General features: G+C 43.7%; 1 protein-coding gene across 1 annotated transcript in view; it reads left to right on the plus strand.

The window, feature by feature from the left end:
* The window catches only part of EPB41L4B (erythrocyte membrane protein band 4.1 like 4B), a 134,542-nt gene that overhangs the window by 83,552 nt on the left and 33,529 nt on the right, over positions 1 to 17,461 (plus strand). Inside the window, 2 exon segments of the mRNA XM_029919634.1 lie at positions 14,968 to 15,182; positions 17,283 to 17,401. Of these exon segments, the coding sequence (XP_029775494.1) occupies positions 14,968 to 15,182; positions 17,283 to 17,401 (334 nt within the window).

Raw genomic sequence — 17,461 nt, forward strand, 5'->3', positions numbered from 1 at the left:
AGGGAATAAAAAGAAATAAAAATGATATTTCTGTCTGACAATACGAGGAAATGCCTGGCCAGGCGGAATGTGGACAATGCTTACCCATCTGCCCGCGGCAGAACTGGCCGAGGAAGGAATTGGGAGACCACTGAGAATCCGCTCTCCTGGTACACATGCGACCCAACAGTTGTGCGAATTAAAACAGCATCCGCCCAGTCCCCAACTTGCCTAGCTTCGGATTTCACCTTACACAAAGCAGAGGAGGCTTTTAACAAATAGGAGACCAAGTAGAAACTCAGTAATCAAGGGAACCACTGTGCTTTTTTGCTTATTTTAGTAGGTAATGCAGTGGCAAAAATTCGCAAACAAAAATATCTAAAAGGAACTCTTCCTTTCCACCTTCTCATTCCCTACTTTCCTAGTTTTTCCCAGAGGCAAACGTTGTTAGCTTTTCTTCCTGTTAATATAAAGCTAACCCATGCATAAACAAGCACATGTATTTAACCAATCAGTACTGGTGGTCATTTAGGCTGCTCCCAATCTCTAAGACTATAATTCTTCTGCTGTGCTTATATATTCTGTTTATGTACTTGAGCAAACCTATCTGTAGATAAGCCCCCTGAAAGTAGTGGCACTGGGTAAAAATATATGTGCGTGTTTAATTTGGACATTGCCTAACTAAATTTCACTCTAAAGATATTCTACCTACTTACACCTCCTCCCCCAGCCCCCACCCCACCAGCGATTTGAGAGGGCCTCTGTGATCCTGTGGGGAGGAAGCTCCTAGCCTTAGCTAATTCTTTGAAACCTTCGTTAGTCTGATGGGTAAGAATCAGAATTTCCATTTTAATTGTATTTCCCTGTAAGCAAGGTTGCATACCTTTCCATCTTTCTGAATGTCCACAGTTGTTCATTTATTTTCTCTGAACCGTCCAGAACCTCTGCTCTTAACACTGTGCTCTTTAATAAAGATCAGACTGAGGAATTTAAATTAATAACATCATCATAGTCTTTTTATTTTTTATTAATTTTTTAAAAAATTTTTAATGTTTTATTTATTTTTGATACAGAGAGAGACAGAGCATGAGAGGGGGAGGGGCAGAGAGAAGGAGACACAGAACCGGAAGCAGGCTCCAGGCTCTGAGCTAGCTGTCAGCACAGAGCCTGACGCGGGGCTCGAACCCACGAACGTGAGATCTGACCTGAGCCAAAGTCGGAGGCTTAACCGACTGAGCCATCCAGGGGCCCCCTCATAGTCTTTTTAATAGTGGAGAAAATGAAGGATGGGAAGAGTCGATATTTACAAGGTATTTTTGAAAGCAGATTTCCAAATGCTCACTTTCCTTTTAGTATGATACAATGCCCGGGAGATCAGAAAAAGGAATGTGGACAGCGTAAAAGTAGCCAGAGCAAAGAACTTGATTTTTTTACATCCATATTTCCTTTCCTATTTGGGAATTTGTTGAGAACTTTCTACTCCAACTTCTTAAATATCCACTCCAACATTGTGAATGTCCCTGGTGCATTGAGCAGGGAAGGAGGGATTTACTTTTAGTTACAATTAAAGTTCCAACTTACCAGGTCTAAAATCCCACTGTATCCCAAGACATGCTAGTGGGTTATTGGAGAAAAGGCAGAATTTAAAACACCATAACTGCTGTAGTCTGGGCAATTCACTAAATAGGGTAAGAATAATTAGAGGAACATCCCCGTAGGCTCATGTTGTAAGAAACCCACAGAACCTACCTAATCATCCCCTACTGAATTGTGAATGACTTAAACATCCACTTTCTGCAGCTGAAACCTCAAAAGCAAGAGGTGTTGCTATGCTAACGGCTCCACCGGCTTCATTCCGTGGCTGAATAATAGATGCTCTATCTATAGTCAAGGCAATTAAACAAGCCCTTAAAAATTGGGCCCAATGTGCAGCTTCAGAGGCTAACTCAGGATGTTTATGATAGAAGCTTCTGGAAAACCTACAAGAATTGAAGGACAGAGAAAGGCTCATTTGAAGAGATTTTAAGACACTAACAAAAACCAAAATAGATGAATCCTCATCGGTATCACCTCAGAAACGCACCCCCGGTGTTCAGCGCACGCCTGCTCACACTGGTATCTTACGCAATTAGAATGTCTGAGACCCGCCCTTCTCGCAGAGCATGCCTTTTATGCATCGAACCTGAACTTCATTCTGGAATGGATAATAGTTTCGTTTCATTCATTCCGGCGAGTCGGCTGGTGTCTGCAGAGTGGAAAAATAACACTGCCGGCGCCCGCCGCAGTCTGCCATGGCTCTGGCGAGGTGCAGAGACTGGCTCCGAAGACGCTCTTCTTCACAGAAGTAGCTGCACGTTCATGGCAATGAACATCGCGTCGTGCCGCGCCCCGGAGGCTCCCGTGTGATCCTGTTTAGGGATGCATTTTAAAGCAGTGGCTAGGGGCGAGCTTGTTCCTGCTGTTTGCTATCCACCTGAAAAAAAAAATCTTCCTTTAAAGCAGAAAACGGGCATTGGAATGCAGAAAGGAGAGGCCAAAAAAATCCATGAGAAACCCAGAAGGGAAAGCACTGTTAAATTTATTACAAGTGAATGTTGTAAAGGAAAACAACTCTATTTGTGTCAGTATTTTTTTTAAGGCAGGAAAGAGATTGAATAAACTCTTAGTCATGAGCCTCTGTGCAAAAATGAACTCATGAAATATTTATTCTCCGGGCTCAGATCCTGCCATTGATCCGAAATTGCTAAAATCCTAGATCTCCCCACAAAGTTCTAGAGCCCTTCCCCACCACATCGCGCCTCAAACAATCAGAGAGACGTTACAAACGTAGGAAGGGTAACATTAGGTTAAAACGATTTTCTGGCAGAAAATTCACTGAAACCATCTGATAACCAGTTTCGCCAAAGGATAATTCCAGACTCAAAGATGGGGCCACCTCTCCTACCCTGGCTCACACAGGCCAGAGACCCAGCTGCTTCAGAACCTGAAAAGGCTCTCCTGACTCCTTCAGGTGCGGAAGATTTTATAATTTTATGGAGGCCGTTTGATGTTAGGAACCACGGGAACTCGTGACCAAAGTGAAGCTTTTATGAATAGACACATGATAAATTACCAAAGGAGAATTAAAATTTAATGCACTACAACATTTATTCAGCAAATATTGACTGTGTTTCTCTGCTGTGCCAAGTACTATAATAGGCACCAGGAATCGATGTTGAAGAAGACCCACAGCCTTGGGCCACAGGCAGCTAATAAACTAATCAAAACAACAGCTTTCAATCTTATGGATTCAGCCATTACCTGTGCTAGCACTAGAATTAGTTCCACGTTGATTGCTTGGAAGATGTCTTGAAAGAAATACAAATTGAGAAAATTTCTATCTGCCAAGTCGTTGTCTGTATAAAGGAATCTACACCATGCTGAAACAATATTATTGGACCTTTTCAGACAAGGGGAAAATGAGGTCAGTTCACCTTTTCTTGCTAGTCACTCTTAAAAAAAATGTTTATTTATTATTGAGAGAGAGGGACCACAGGTAGGGGAGAGGGCAGAGAGAGAGAGAGAGAGAGAGAGAAAGAGAGAGAGAGAAGGAGACACAGCATCTGAAGCAGGCTCCAGGCTCTGAGCTGTCAGCACAGAGCCCTATGTGAGACTCAAACTCACAAACTGTGAGATCATGACCTGAGCTGAAGTCAGATTCTTAATGAACTTGAGCCACACAGGTGCCCCTCTAGTCACTTCTATAAAAGAATAAAACCACTGAGTTACTCTGAGAAATCAACTCTAATGAACAGACCTAATGCTCATAATGTGTCACATTTCTAAGATGGTTGATAGAAAATTTCTCCCCAAACCCATTTTTAAAAAGGTGCAGTTTTTCAGACATACTCTCTACTTAGAAATAGTGTGGTTGTACTGAATTTAATAAGACCCTGTAGCAGTATGTTAGTCTAACGACCTATTCTGCTCAGCCTTTACTAAATTAAAATTGAAATCAGTGACAGATATCCTGGAAACTAAGATAAGCAAATGCACCTTCTCTCATCTCTCGGTCAAACGTGGCACAAATCAAATTATTTCACTGAGCTGTAGTTCCTGGCATATAAATACTTACTAGATGTTGGTCCAAAACTGCAGGGTCTGGGGCCCAGAGAAGTGAAATGAGTTACCTGAGGTCACATAGCTAAGCAGTAGCAGAACCAAAGCTAAGTGCCCACTAGTGGTTTTTTTTTTTAATTTTACTTATTTATTTTGAGAGAGACAGAGACAGCATGAGTGAGGGAGGGACAGAGAGAGAGGGAGACAGAATCCCAAGTAGGCTCCACACTGTCAGTATGGAGCCCAGTGTGGGGCTCGAACACACAAAACTGTGAGATAATGACCTGAGCTAAAACCAAGAGTCAGAAGCTTAATTGATTGAGCCACCTAGGCGCCCCCCACCAGTGTTCTTTTAATGTCATTGTAATGCTCCCTTCATCCCCATGGCAGGATGGCAGTCTCTTAGTGCTTAAGAGAGCCCTGGGCTCTCAAGTGAGGTTGCCTGGGTTCAAATCCCAGCTTTGCCACTTACTGGCTGTGTGACTTGGAGAAAGTTAATTAGTCTCTCTGTTCCCATTTCCTTACCTGCAAAATAAGAAAATAATAATTGTCCCTTCTTCAGTCGGTTGCTAGAGGATCAAATAAGGTAATAGGTGGCACAAAAATGTTAGCTTTTGCATATTTTCCTGTGTGAGTATTTAGAGAGCATGATTAATGCACCAGTGTTCAGCCAGGAAGTATGATTCTGGCTGATACCATCTGCTGTAAAAACATAGTAGCTGAGATTCTGCTAAGAGCCCCAAGTGGCAAGCCACAGTTCAGCCTAGTGGACAGGACACGGACTGGTGGAAACTTCTCCTTGTCCTAGGCACGCATAGGAAAGGACATATTTGTATAGCACACTGGGGTGAGCAGATGAGGCTACTTGAGCAAGCAACCCATCCAAGGTCCATCAGTTGGGCAGCTCTACTGAAATATTTGTTAGTGTCTCCCTGGTGCTTTGGCTCTGGCTAGGAATGTGGAATTGTCCCCACTCTGGCTAAAAGGGGAAAAGGAGCCAGTTTGCCCCCACCAGGCTCCTCTAGAAGGTGTTTAGAGAGACTGTGTGCTGTGTGGGCTACCGAGGAGCTGTTCCCGCCTCCAGGAACCCTGCTGTGGAGTTCAGACAGGTTCCAGGAACAGATAAAAGGGTTACACCGTCCAGGCTGCACACAGGAAGTGCAGTGAGCAACCTAGACACGATGCCAGAGGACTTTGGATAGAGAATGCTCGTTGCGTTTTCCTAGGAGAGACTTCAAGCTGGCACAGTACCTATGGGGGAATTCTTGGCCATCCAGGCATTGGCATTTCATTAAAAGCAGAACATCTGTTGATTTCTTGGCTTTCCTGCCTGATTACTGAGTGGTTTGGAAGGTAGAGGAAACACTGCCAGTGTTATTGTTATTAGTTCTAGACAGCAAGGGGGACTACTAGTTTGGAAATGTATAAGTGGCAAGATCTTTTGGAAAAACGGACTCTTATGTCTTAAAATTGTTCATGTGAAATGAGTAGAACTCAGGGATTAATCCTTCATGCCAAAAAGAAGATAGGTTGAAAGGGGAATATTTTTCATCTGGACTATGAATGCTATCATAGATCATCTGAAAAAGAAAGGCTTTTAGGGGCCAAAATTTACAACAGTATTTAAAGGGGCACTTGGGTGGCTCAGTTGGTTGCGCGTCCAACTTAGGCTCAGGTCATGTTCTCACGGTCAGTGGGTTTGAGCCCCGCATCAGCTCTGTGCTGATAGCTCAGAGCCTGGAGCCTGTTTTGGATTCCACATCTCCTTCTCTCTCTCCTCCTCACACCTCCAATGCTCTGTCTCTGTCTCTCAAAAATGAATAAATGTTAAAAAAATTTTTTAAACAGTATCTGAAGAGAAAGAAGGTGGAACATATAAAAAACAAAGAGGAATAGACCTTTAAAAAAATTTTTTTGTTTATTTTGAGGGGGAATGGGGGTAGAATCCAAGCAGGCTCCGCACTATCAGTGGAGAGAGCCTGACGCAGGGCTCTATCCCACGAACTGTGAGACTGTGACCAGAGCCAAAATCAAGAGTCTGACACTCAACCTACTGAGCCACCCAGGTACCCCTTAAAGGACTTTTAAAGTTTTATAGATGCATGGTTTAGTTGAAGCAAAAAGATAAACAATGTAATGACAGTCTTTTTGTTCTAAGATTTTATTTTGAAGTTATCTATGATAACTGTTCTGGAGGATGGTATATGAGATTAATAGGACAGATAGAACTTTCCTTTGCAACAAGGAAACCAGTCAATACACTAACTCTCAAGGATGAAAAGAACAAAGTGAAGGAAATTGAAGTACAAGATGAGATAGTAGTCAAGCAGTACTTTGCTGTCTTGAAATTAGTTCAGGCCTTCAGGCTGAGAAAAATGGCCATGAAGAATAACGAGGAAATTCATATATGTCATTGCTGAGTCAGCATTGCTATGCTTTGAAAAACTATGGAGTCTTGGGGAAGTGCCAGAATAGACAGGGAAACGTCATGTCATTTCCTGAAAAATGAATTTTAAAAACTGGACTGACAGGCTTGCTTGATGGTGACATCGAAAAAGAACAGTTCTTGAAAGTACTTAGGGAAGGAAGTACAGTGTTCAGTTAGGGATAGCATGAATTCACTCCGCATCAGTCATGCTAATCTTTCAAGATTCTTAGTAAGCCAAGCGTAAAAGGGCTGTCTCAAAACTGGTAAGGAGAATGTGTCAGGAACCAAACTTTAATGTTGAAACACTAGGTAAATCTACACACTTCAGAAATAAGAATGCTGATATTTAGTATCACTAGAGGCCTTACCAATGCAATAAGCCAAGAAAATAAAATAGACAATAAATGCCAGAAAGAAAGAAACAAAATTATTTTCTTAAATTATAAATGAATTACATTTAATAAGAGAGTTTAGCAAAGTGGCCAGAGGCAGAAACATCCCAAACATCTTAAAGTCAGTAATTGTGTGTATCTAGTAGAATAAAATTAGACGGAATGTAATAATGAATGAAATCTCATTTTCAGTTGCAACAAAACTGTAATATACCTAGGGATCAAATTAATAAGATATGTTGCTTTCCTTCAGAGAAAAGTCAAAAATTCTGACTGAAGGACATTTAAAATGACCTGATTAAATGGTGAAAGGTATCATATTCCTTATGAATACATTCTCTCAAATTAATCCATAATATTTAATGCTCCAAATCAGAATTCCAATGGGATTGTTTTGGTAGTAACTTGAGTTGTGGGGTAATCTGGGAGAGTAAGTACATAGTAATAGTCAAAAAAAGAAAAGAAGAAAAGTGACGTGGGAAAGGGAACAGGATTTATCTATCAGATATTTAAAAACATATGTTAAAACAAAAGCAATTAAGACAATCTGGTGCTGGTTTAGCAAGAGATAAATAGATTGGTAAAAATAGGAAAAGTCCAAAAACAGACACAAATACGTGACCAGTATTTTCACCATCAGCATCTCTGCATCATCACCTGCATTTTTGCTGCAAACATTTTCTCCACATAACTACTTGGCCATAAGGCAATTTTGCCTTAAAAGATAAAATCATAAAAATAGAAGAGGGACACATCCATTAAAAAAGACCTAATGAAACATAAAAAAGTGAATAACAAAACTAAAAAGACTATTGCAAAATACAAAATATTTGAATATACATCAACAATGTATAGTGTCGATGCAAACATAACTGATTTCATTTTGTAGGTTGTACCTTGGTGCTTGTCTTTCAAGTCTTCTGTTTATAGTATTATATATGTATATATTGTTGGCTTGTTGATCTGTCTCCTCATTCGGCATCACGTTTACTTTCGTCACTAAAATTTCTTCCTTCGTTAACATAGGTAACTGTTTTCAAGTGCTAGGATGCATGCTTACTGCTGGGCTTTGTGTTGTTTTTCTAGAAGCCTTCCTCACTGTTATTTATTCTTGGCCTCTGGGCACATCTCTGTTGCTAGCTGTTCCAAAGGTCTTTGGGAAAAGTGGAAGAAATGCTAAGGCTGTAATGCATTTGTAACTGAACTGTGTTAACATTGTAACTGATGTGTTATTTTCTAGAATAGTATAGTGTTCAGTCTGGCTTTGCACTGTCTTATTTCACACTTCCAGTAAGTTTTACCACCATATTTTCTATCAAATTGATATACGTAGTTATCATTCACTAATTTAAGACCACCACATCTATTCGTCACCGTATGGACCGTCGTGAGGGCTAGCTAAGATTTATAGAATATAAAAATGGGAACTTCGCCAACGGAGAAATGAACCCAAATTGTCAGCCATTTATTGTATGTTTTACAGCAGAATTCTCTTACAGCCAATTAGATAAGCAGTGAAAATATTTGGGGTGAGAAAATGCTTGTCTCTTCCGCCATGCCCACCACTGGCCAAGCCTCCCTGAGAGCCAGAGGGCAGGGAGCCTGGGAAATCACTTCCTTGGAAACAGGGCAGGTAGGTGAGGGCAGAGCAGAGCAGGGAATGTGAGGGCGCTCAGGAAAGTGCCACATGTGGAAGATGGCGTTTCTAGTTAATGAGACAAGGATGGATTATTCCCTTGGTGATGTTGGGAGAACTGGTTGTTCATTTCAGGAAAAAAAGTGAGACCTTTCCTTACAATATGCCCGTCAACTCTTCCCTTTGGCTCTTCCCCAGGCTACCTCAGGTGGCACTCCTCACTTAACACTTACCAGAGCACCTGCCACACTAGTGCTTTGGGCCACACTTGGACTTGTTACTCAGCAGCGAGCTCCTTGAGGGCAAGGACAGCCTCCCACTTGTCTTTTTCCTCTCATGCCTACCACAGGGCCAGGCACAAGACTTGGCACTTAAATATTCATCGAATGCACGGATACTTAATTTTCTATCTAACCAGTACTCATTGAACGCCTGCTGTGTGCTTAGCACTGTGAAGGGTATGAAAACGTGACGTGACAGGCTCTGTTCCTCCAGACCTTGCTGTGTTGTTGGGAAGACAAGACGTATACATAAGGATGGCTCGGGCACTGAGGTTCTGAGGAGGTCTTAGAATTTTCCCGATGAGTGCATTTGCTGCCTTAAATAGAAGCCAAGACAGATGGGAAGATGTAGCAGATGGGCAGCAAGCAGAGAGGCAGTAGTCCTGGACTGTGTCCCAGGCTCGGCTCCTTACCCATGGTATGACCCGGTCACCTCGTTCCCCCAGTGAACCCCGGTGCCCCGTATGCAAAATGGAGGTTGGGCCAGGACGGTGGTTCTCAGCCCTGGCTGCACGTTTGGATTTAGGATAGATGATGATGTAATTGGGGTAGGGCCTAGACACTAATATTTTTCAAAATCTTCCCTGGCGATTTTTAAAAATCTATTTTATAAAGATATAAAATTAATATCATACAATTCACCAATTTGTACAGGTCAGTGGTTTTTAGCACTTCCACAAGGTTATACAAGCATGACAGATCTAATTTTAGAACATGTTCACCTCCCCTAAGGAGACCTTGTATCATTGGTGGTCACTTCCGGTTCCCCACCCTCACCCCGTCCTCCCCAGTCCGAGGTAACCACTAATCTACTTTCTGTCTCTATGGTTTTGCCAATTCTGATCACGTCATGTAAATGGAGTAATACAACATGTGGCCTTTTGTGTCTGGCTTCTTTCACGCGGCATGTCTTCAAGGTTCTTTTATGTCATAGCATGGATCAATATTTCATTCCATTTTATGGCCAAATAATATTTTGTTGTATGACGATACAACATTTCATTTATCCATTCATCAGCTGATGGACATTTGGGTTGTTTCTGCCTTTTGGCCATTATGTTTAATGCTGCCACAAATACTCGCGGTCAGGGTTTTGCATGGACATGTGTTCATTTCTCTTGGGTATATACCTGGAAGTGGAGTTGCTGGGTTGTCTTAACCCGGAGGCTGGGTCCCGGCACACTCGTCTCTGGCGTTCGGCGGTACCTGTCTCGTCCACCCTGACCGGCAGGGCGGAGAGTCCTCGTGGGTTCTTTTCCTGAGGGAGGGAGAGAAAGGGCAGGAAAAGGGACGCACAGAGAGTAAAGACACAACTCACGGTTTCTGATCAGGCAAGAAGGAGAGAGAGCTTTATTCAGAAAACTGTCTCTTATAAAGGTTTCAAGGCGGGAAAACAAGGCAGCTGACCTAGGTCGGTTGCTAGGAAACAGGGTTAAGGGATTAAGACTGGAGTAAAAGGGGAACCAGACTAAAGCGTTTTAGCCCAGCGCCTGAGGGGCCGATACTACCCTGCCTGCAGGCGGTTGATCTTTGGTCTTTTGGCTTCTCTGACAGGGAGTGGCGCCCCCCTGCCTATTTTGCAACTCCCCTCAGTGACATATCCAGCTAGCAAATGGCCAAGCAGCTGAGTCTTTGCCGCTCCCCACAGGTCCTCCATTTTTTTCTAATAAATTTAAAAAGGGGGTTCTACCAGAAATATGATGGTATGGGCAAGGAAAGGACTGTGCCTGTCTTAGGTGGGAGACCTGTCAATCCTTCTTGCCCATCATGGGCACACTCAGAAGCTTGTGTCTGAGCGCCTGTCTTAGGTAAAAGGATGGTAAGGTCTCTCTTACCTGTCATTGGCTAGCCAGCCCGTGCCTCTTGCCACAGTTTTTTCATCGGCCTCCTGAATCGGCCATATTGAGCTTAATATACTGGACCTGGGTAGGCTGCGCCTATTTGCTGCCTTAGGAGAGCCATGACCTTATTGAATAGAACAAGGCTCAAGGGCACCAAGATCAATAAAACCGCAATAGGTCTTAAACATGGAAGAGATAGGGTAAAAGTCCATAAAATCCCAAAGAAAGGGCTGTTGATGTGTTTCTTTCTCCTCTTCTCCAGGTTTCCTTTGAAGCTTCTTTTCCCAGTATGGTCCTAAATGAAAAGACAAAGATTTCTCTCAAGGAGATTTTTTCTCCCTGGAGGACTGAGTGTTTTGATCAATTTGTTTTACTAATCTCTCTGGCAACCATCTGGCTGCATCTGTTTTTTGTGAATAAATGCAAACTGATCCTTGTCCCCAGATTAAAACTGGGTCTGGACCATGCCATTTATTTTCTAAAGGGTCCTTCCAAAGCACGGTAGCAAAAGTTTTTTGTGTCTCATTTTGCCAGAGACGTTCAGCTGCTGAACGTCTGGGAGATCCCTTGACGGGGTACCAGTCCCCCCCTTTTATTTTGTCAAGGGTATTTTTTAAGGATAGATGTGCCCGTTCTACTATACCTTGTCCTTGTGGATTATAAGGAATTCCAGTGATGTGTTTAATGTGTAACTGTTGACAAAATTTAAAGAACACGGTCCCAGTATATCCTGGTCCATTGTTAGTTTTGATTTGTTTTGGAATTCCCAACACTGATATGGCAGAAAGCATGTGTGCTACGACGTGCTTTCCTGCTTCTCCAGTTTGTAAAGTAGCATATAGGAAACCGTTGTAGGTATCAATATTCACATGAACATACTTTAGATTTCCAAACTCTAAAATGTGTGTTACATCCATTTACCAGATGGCATTGGGCACCAGTCCTCGAGGATTTACTCCCAAATGAGGAACAGGTAAATGCACAACACAAGAAGGGCACTGTTTCACTATTTGTCGTGCCTGCTCACGAGACCTTAAATTGTAGCCTTAGATGATGGTGACTGTTTGTTTAACTTTCTTGAGAACCTGCCGGGTGTTTTCCCCAAGCAACGGTACCATTTTGTATTCCATCCAGCAGCGTATGGGAGTTCCCCTGGTGATTTAAGATTCATCTAGGGTTTAAAATCGCCAAACAGAAGGACTCGTTTCTATAATTCTGTGATTTCTTATCTAGGATTAGATGCCCAGGGCAGCCTCCAGAAGCCCATGTATCCCAGAACTTGGCTGAGCTGTAGAGTGTATGGTGCAGTGGCTCCCGAGAGCACCTGATCATTCCTGGGCTTTTTGACAGAAAGCCTTGTGGGTTCTGTTTCCCAGCTCAGGACCCTCCCCAATTTCTGCCCTGCTCTCGTCACAGTTCTGGTCTGGATTCTGGACGATTATTGTGAATAATACCATTATTATACTAATTATAACATTTAGTATATAATGGTACAGTAATATGATTAATATTATACTAATTATTATAATGTAATAACTAGTATGATGTTGATAATATTATAATATTTTAATTGAACATTTCAAACAATTACCCTATTATTCAGTATGCAGCACATTTTGAGTAGCATGCTGGGATGCCAGGATTGGGGAGGGGGGAGGCTTTTGTGGGATTAGGCAGGACTGTAAGTGTCTCACCCTCCTGGGTCTGCAGAGCTATGGCCACCTGTAATATAATCAAGAAAGTCCTATCTGGCACCCCCTGCCCAAGAGATCACTGACTTCTCTGGAGTTGGAAATAGAATGGGAATGGGGGCTTTCCCCTGAAACACGGAAAGAGAAGAAATTAGATTTGATTCAACTTCTCACTCACTTTTCCTAACAGGGCACATTGCTCACCTTCCCTGGACCCCAGGGTAGCACAAGGCATCAGCAGCTTCCTTGCAGGATAACTGCAAGAGTTAAACACTCAAGTACCTAGGACAGTGGACATGCAGGCAGCCCTGTTCTTTCCCACCAGATTTCTTCTCAGCTCTCAGCTCATGGAAGCAAAGGCTGACCTATACACCCCTCTTCCATCACCCTCTGAAAACCAGGACTTGAGACCTTCTTGCCAGAAGCCAAAATCCTCACGAACTTCACTCTCTGTTGACAGCACAGAGCTGGTCTCATGTCCTGAACTTTAACCAGTGGGCCCCAAGGCTCTGGGGCTGCTGAGTCCTGCTGGACCCTCTGGGTGAGCCTGACCTTCTCTGAGGTCCCTGTGAACAGGGCAGATGCAAAACTCTAGTGGACACCGTTTATATCATAGTCGATGTGTAGGGCACCCCCTAAAGTTCTGCCGGGAACACTCCATGAGACCATGAGCAGTGGTTTCCTTAGCAGACCCACAACTCTATAAAACTCCATGAATTAGCATCTCCAGGATGGTGGGCCCTCCTGGGTATGAGCTGAGAGAGCTCCCCGGTCATTCCAGTCCTGCTTGGAAGTCTTTGCTCTTCTAGAGACCCTTGCCCTGACAAGATTCAGGCAGCTTCTCTGACCCTCATCTATTTCTCTCCCCATTTGTCTTGCTCAGTCTTTTCCATAAGTAGCTGTGAAAGGAAAATCACACATGCATATTTTATTTGGCATGTTATTAAATGCAATTTATCATTCCCTGCACATATATTTATTTTCCTGTTTAACTTTTCACTCTGGGTTTCCTCGAACTAAAAACTCACATACTTTTAACTTGGAAAGATAAATAACATGATACCGATGGTCTATTCTAAGCCCGTGGCAGACATCACTAATCAATCACAGCACTCTTTCCTTCTGAGCTGGGCACAACCTCAGACTCCTTCTCAATCTTGCATTCCAAGCAGAGGGTGAGAACCACTTGGAGCTGGCACAGGAGATGGTATCTATTTGCCATTCCTTGGAAGGTCTCACTCAAAGCTTTCCAACTCCACCTCCAGCCCTAAAGGTACATCCGATCTCTGCTATAGGATGTCTTTCCCCTTGGGTGTTCATTCTCCCATTCAGGTTATCCGAGATGAGCCCTAAATTGGGAAGCCCCTCTATCCTCCTAGGCTAAAGGGAGTTTTTTGTGTGCTGAGCTCCCAGTTTCAGTGCCTCCGTAGGACAGATATTATTTTCAACATATGTGAGAGACAGGAAAATAACACCAACAGGCTTTGGAGTCCACACAGCTGTTGTCAAATCCCAGATCCGCAGCTTCATTAATCCTCCCTCCTTCCTTCTTTCTTTTCCCCTCCGTCCCTTCTTTCCTTTTCATCAAAAATGTATGGAACACTTACTGTGTACCAGGCAAAGGTCTCTACATCTAGAAAATGGGGTATTTTATGTAAAATAGCTAGCACAGCACCTAGGACACAGCAAGTACTCCATAGATAGCTGGAAAAAAGGATGATTTTTCAGACCTGGAAATGCAGCCAGAACCACCTGACCCAACTCGTGTCACAGAGGAGGAAACTGAAGCCCAGAGCAACTGTCCCAGGTTCCTGCACAAGGTTGGGGGGTAGAACTAAGACTAGAACCCAGGCATTTCTACTTTTTGTTGCCCCCATTACTGGCTGCACGGAGAAGCTAGACACCCTTGCTTATGTTTCATGTCGGAGGGATGTGGGATGTGACCCCCAGGAGCCAAAGTCATACCTTATTCACCTCCTTACATACGCACGGACCGTGTAAGCCTGTCCTGAGCGAGTCTCCAGGAGGCGGCCAGTGGGGACAAGAACAGCACCCTGGCTCCAGCTCTGTGGGCAGTGGGCTAGAGGAGACAGTGGATGCAGGGAGAGCAGTCAGAAATCTGTTTCCGGGTTTTCTGGAGTTAAATATGAGCTTCCAATAGGGTGACTTTGGTAAAAATGGCAAGAGCAGTTGGAATGAAAGATGTCAGGGCATTGCCCTTAGCAGGTGTTTTCTGCATGGTGGGATGATCAAGAGGAAGAGAAAGTGACTCCAAGACTTCTGTTTGTGTCATGATCTTGTCATGGGGTGGCTACAGAATTATGTGTTGCAGTTGCTGTTTATTTCCTCCTCCTATTTAAGGAATGTCTTTTTAAAAAAAAATAGAAGCCATATAACTTCAAATTAAGAATTTGTTAAGGTTTAAGATCTCTAATATATACAAATTTCCACTTTCTGCTTTTTCTTTGAGTGCGACATTGCCATCGTGTCCTGTTTTTCAATAACCCTGTGGGTCTGTTTATTGAACCTGTTTCTCTTGGCTTTTAATGGCCAGAGAACATCTTTTAAAGTACTCACAGACACTTTACTTTTCTAAATCCTGACTCTGACACCCTCCACAGCTACCCGCTCCCTTCCCCAGGGCTCAGCAGCTCGGACCGGCTGCCTTTTGGCATCGAGGAGAACGGGGGCACACCTTTCACTACCAAAGCTTCAGGAAGGCACCACCACCACCACCACCAGCACCAGCACCACCCAAACTATGGCCTCTCACTGACTCTGGAGAACAAGGAGGGGCCTTTGAGGTCCCCAAACTCCAGCAGTAAATCCCTTACAAGTGAGTAGGAGTGCAGAGGGGAGGGGGAGGGGAGGGTGCTGCAGGGCACGGGTGGCTTTCGTCGATTGTCAAGACAGACCTTTTCAGTGCAGCATGGAAAGGCAGTAACATCGGTTCTGGGTCGCCAGGGCTGGGCAAGAGCAGGCCGAAGCCCGTGCATCTAAGCAGGATCAGCTAAAGGTTTATGGTTTATGGGCAAACTCTGACTTAACTCCAACGTAGCAGTCCTCTCTCCACGTCCTTCCTTAGCAGTTTTTATTTCCACGGGCACAAGTAATAGAAAGAGAAGGGGAGCCAGGTGGCTAGAATCTGTACTTTCCTAATTACGGGAAAACCCATTCTGCCCCATTTCTGACATCATCTCCTGAGAGCACAGTGATGTCAGCGAGGCCCAGTGCTTCAGGTGCCGGGGAAATGCAGAGTAAGCCACCAGAAGCATTTTTAGCAATAGGTTAGAGTGATTTTATATCTGATAAAACTAATAAAAATAGGCTTAGATTTTATATATCAATTATTTTGGTTTTCTTTCTAGAAAACCCTTTTATTATACTTTACCAAAGAATTGTTCTGCAACAGAATGGGGGAGAAGAGCTGATTCTTTCTCACACGTGATGTGCAAAAGCACTGAGATAGAGGCAGGAGGCGTCCATTCTGGTTTTCACTATCGAGCCAAGTTCCCTCTCAGACCCTCAGTTTTCTCATCTGTGAAATGGAGTAGAGGATGTCTAGTTGATGGCCAAGGAATCTTCCAGCTCTGGCATTTCATGAGTCTGTGGGCTGGTGGGTAGCGTGAACTAAGGAACCTTCACCTGTAGACCACAGGGGACAATTCTAGGTTGGCTGAGCCAACCTAGATGAGTGGAAATTCATCATTCACCTGGTGTTGAACACTCAGAACTTGATCCCCTCCTCACTATCCACGGTGCCCTTCTGGGTCTTGCCTCATCTTTTTGTATCCAGATGACTGTCACAGCCCCCTAAGGGGTACCTCCTCTAATGCAACCGCCATGTTGTAGCTGCCGATGTGAAAGCTGTCATCATGGACAGCTCTGAACAAAGACCTTTAATGGTGTGTCCCCATCCCGAGATAAAGCCCACATGGCCACACACAGACCTTCCCGGCCTGGCCCCTGCCAAGGACTCCAACTCTCCCCGACTCCTCGCTACACCCCAGCCACACAAAACTCCTCCTCTCACCAAATACTGTGCTGTGCTCCTTGCTCTGTCCTTTGCACCTGCTCTTCCCTGTGCCTGGAATGCTTTTCTCCACCCTAGTGACCTCCCACACGTTTCTTCCAGAACCAACTCAAATGTTGTCACTGGAACTTTCCCTACCATGCCTTTCTGATTCCTAGCTTTGGCATGCCTTCCCTTTTTCCCCTATAGCAATTAAATAACTTTATCACTCTTATGTGGAGTATCTGCACATGTCTCTGTCTTCTCGCTAAACTAGAATTGTGCCTCCTTTTTCTTCTTATTCCAGCTGCCCAGATCCCAATTGCAAATAATCCTTGGCACAAGTTTTAATATGTAATGAATATTTAATAGTTTATGAATAGTTCACCATATTAATGGATAAATACTAGCCAGTGGAAGGAGTGGTGGCAAACTAATCCAAAATAGTACAGAAATCAAAATCCATGAATTTGGTTTTAGAAACATAGCATGGTTTTCAAGGTACATTGAGGTGTGAGCCTGAACATATGCCTGTGAGCCTGAGCACTCATCTTTCGAGTCTGCATAGTGTCTTTCCATTAATAAAGCATTTGGACACAAATGACCTCACTTAATAGTCACAGCAACCCTGCAGGGTAGGTAATTTTATTTTCATTTTAAAATGGTTCAGAGGCTCAGAGAGGTAAAGTGACTTGCCCAAGGTCACCCAGCTCATGTAGGGGGAGTTAGCCTTGAACCCTTGATCTTAGGTGTTCTCACAGCCCATCAGCTAGGCATTGAGTTGCTGGGGGAGAAGGCAGACAGAAAGGGCAGACGCTCTGGAGAGCATCCTTATCATGTATATCTCTATATATTTATATCCTATGTATCTCTATCACATATATATTTCAACCTTTCTTGATTCATTCCCCTGGCCACTTGCAGAACTGAGTCCAGGCACACCTGCCCTGTTCAGCGAAGCTGCTGCCCATCTAAAGAAGCTGGAATTGGAAACCGTGAAGGCTGCTGGACCCTGGCCTGCTCTGCACATCAACATAAATAAGGTGCCAAGGACCAGGGCTGGGTAATGAGCATGGAACTGGGGCTCATGTCAAACCTCTGAT

Source organism: Suricata suricatta, chromosome 13, assembly GCF_006229205.1.
Source record: "Suricata suricatta isolate VVHF042 chromosome 13, meerkat_22Aug2017_6uvM2_HiC, whole genome shotgun sequence".
NCBI classification, from domain to species: Eukaryota; Metazoa; Chordata; class Mammalia; order Carnivora; family Herpestidae; genus Suricata; species Suricata suricatta.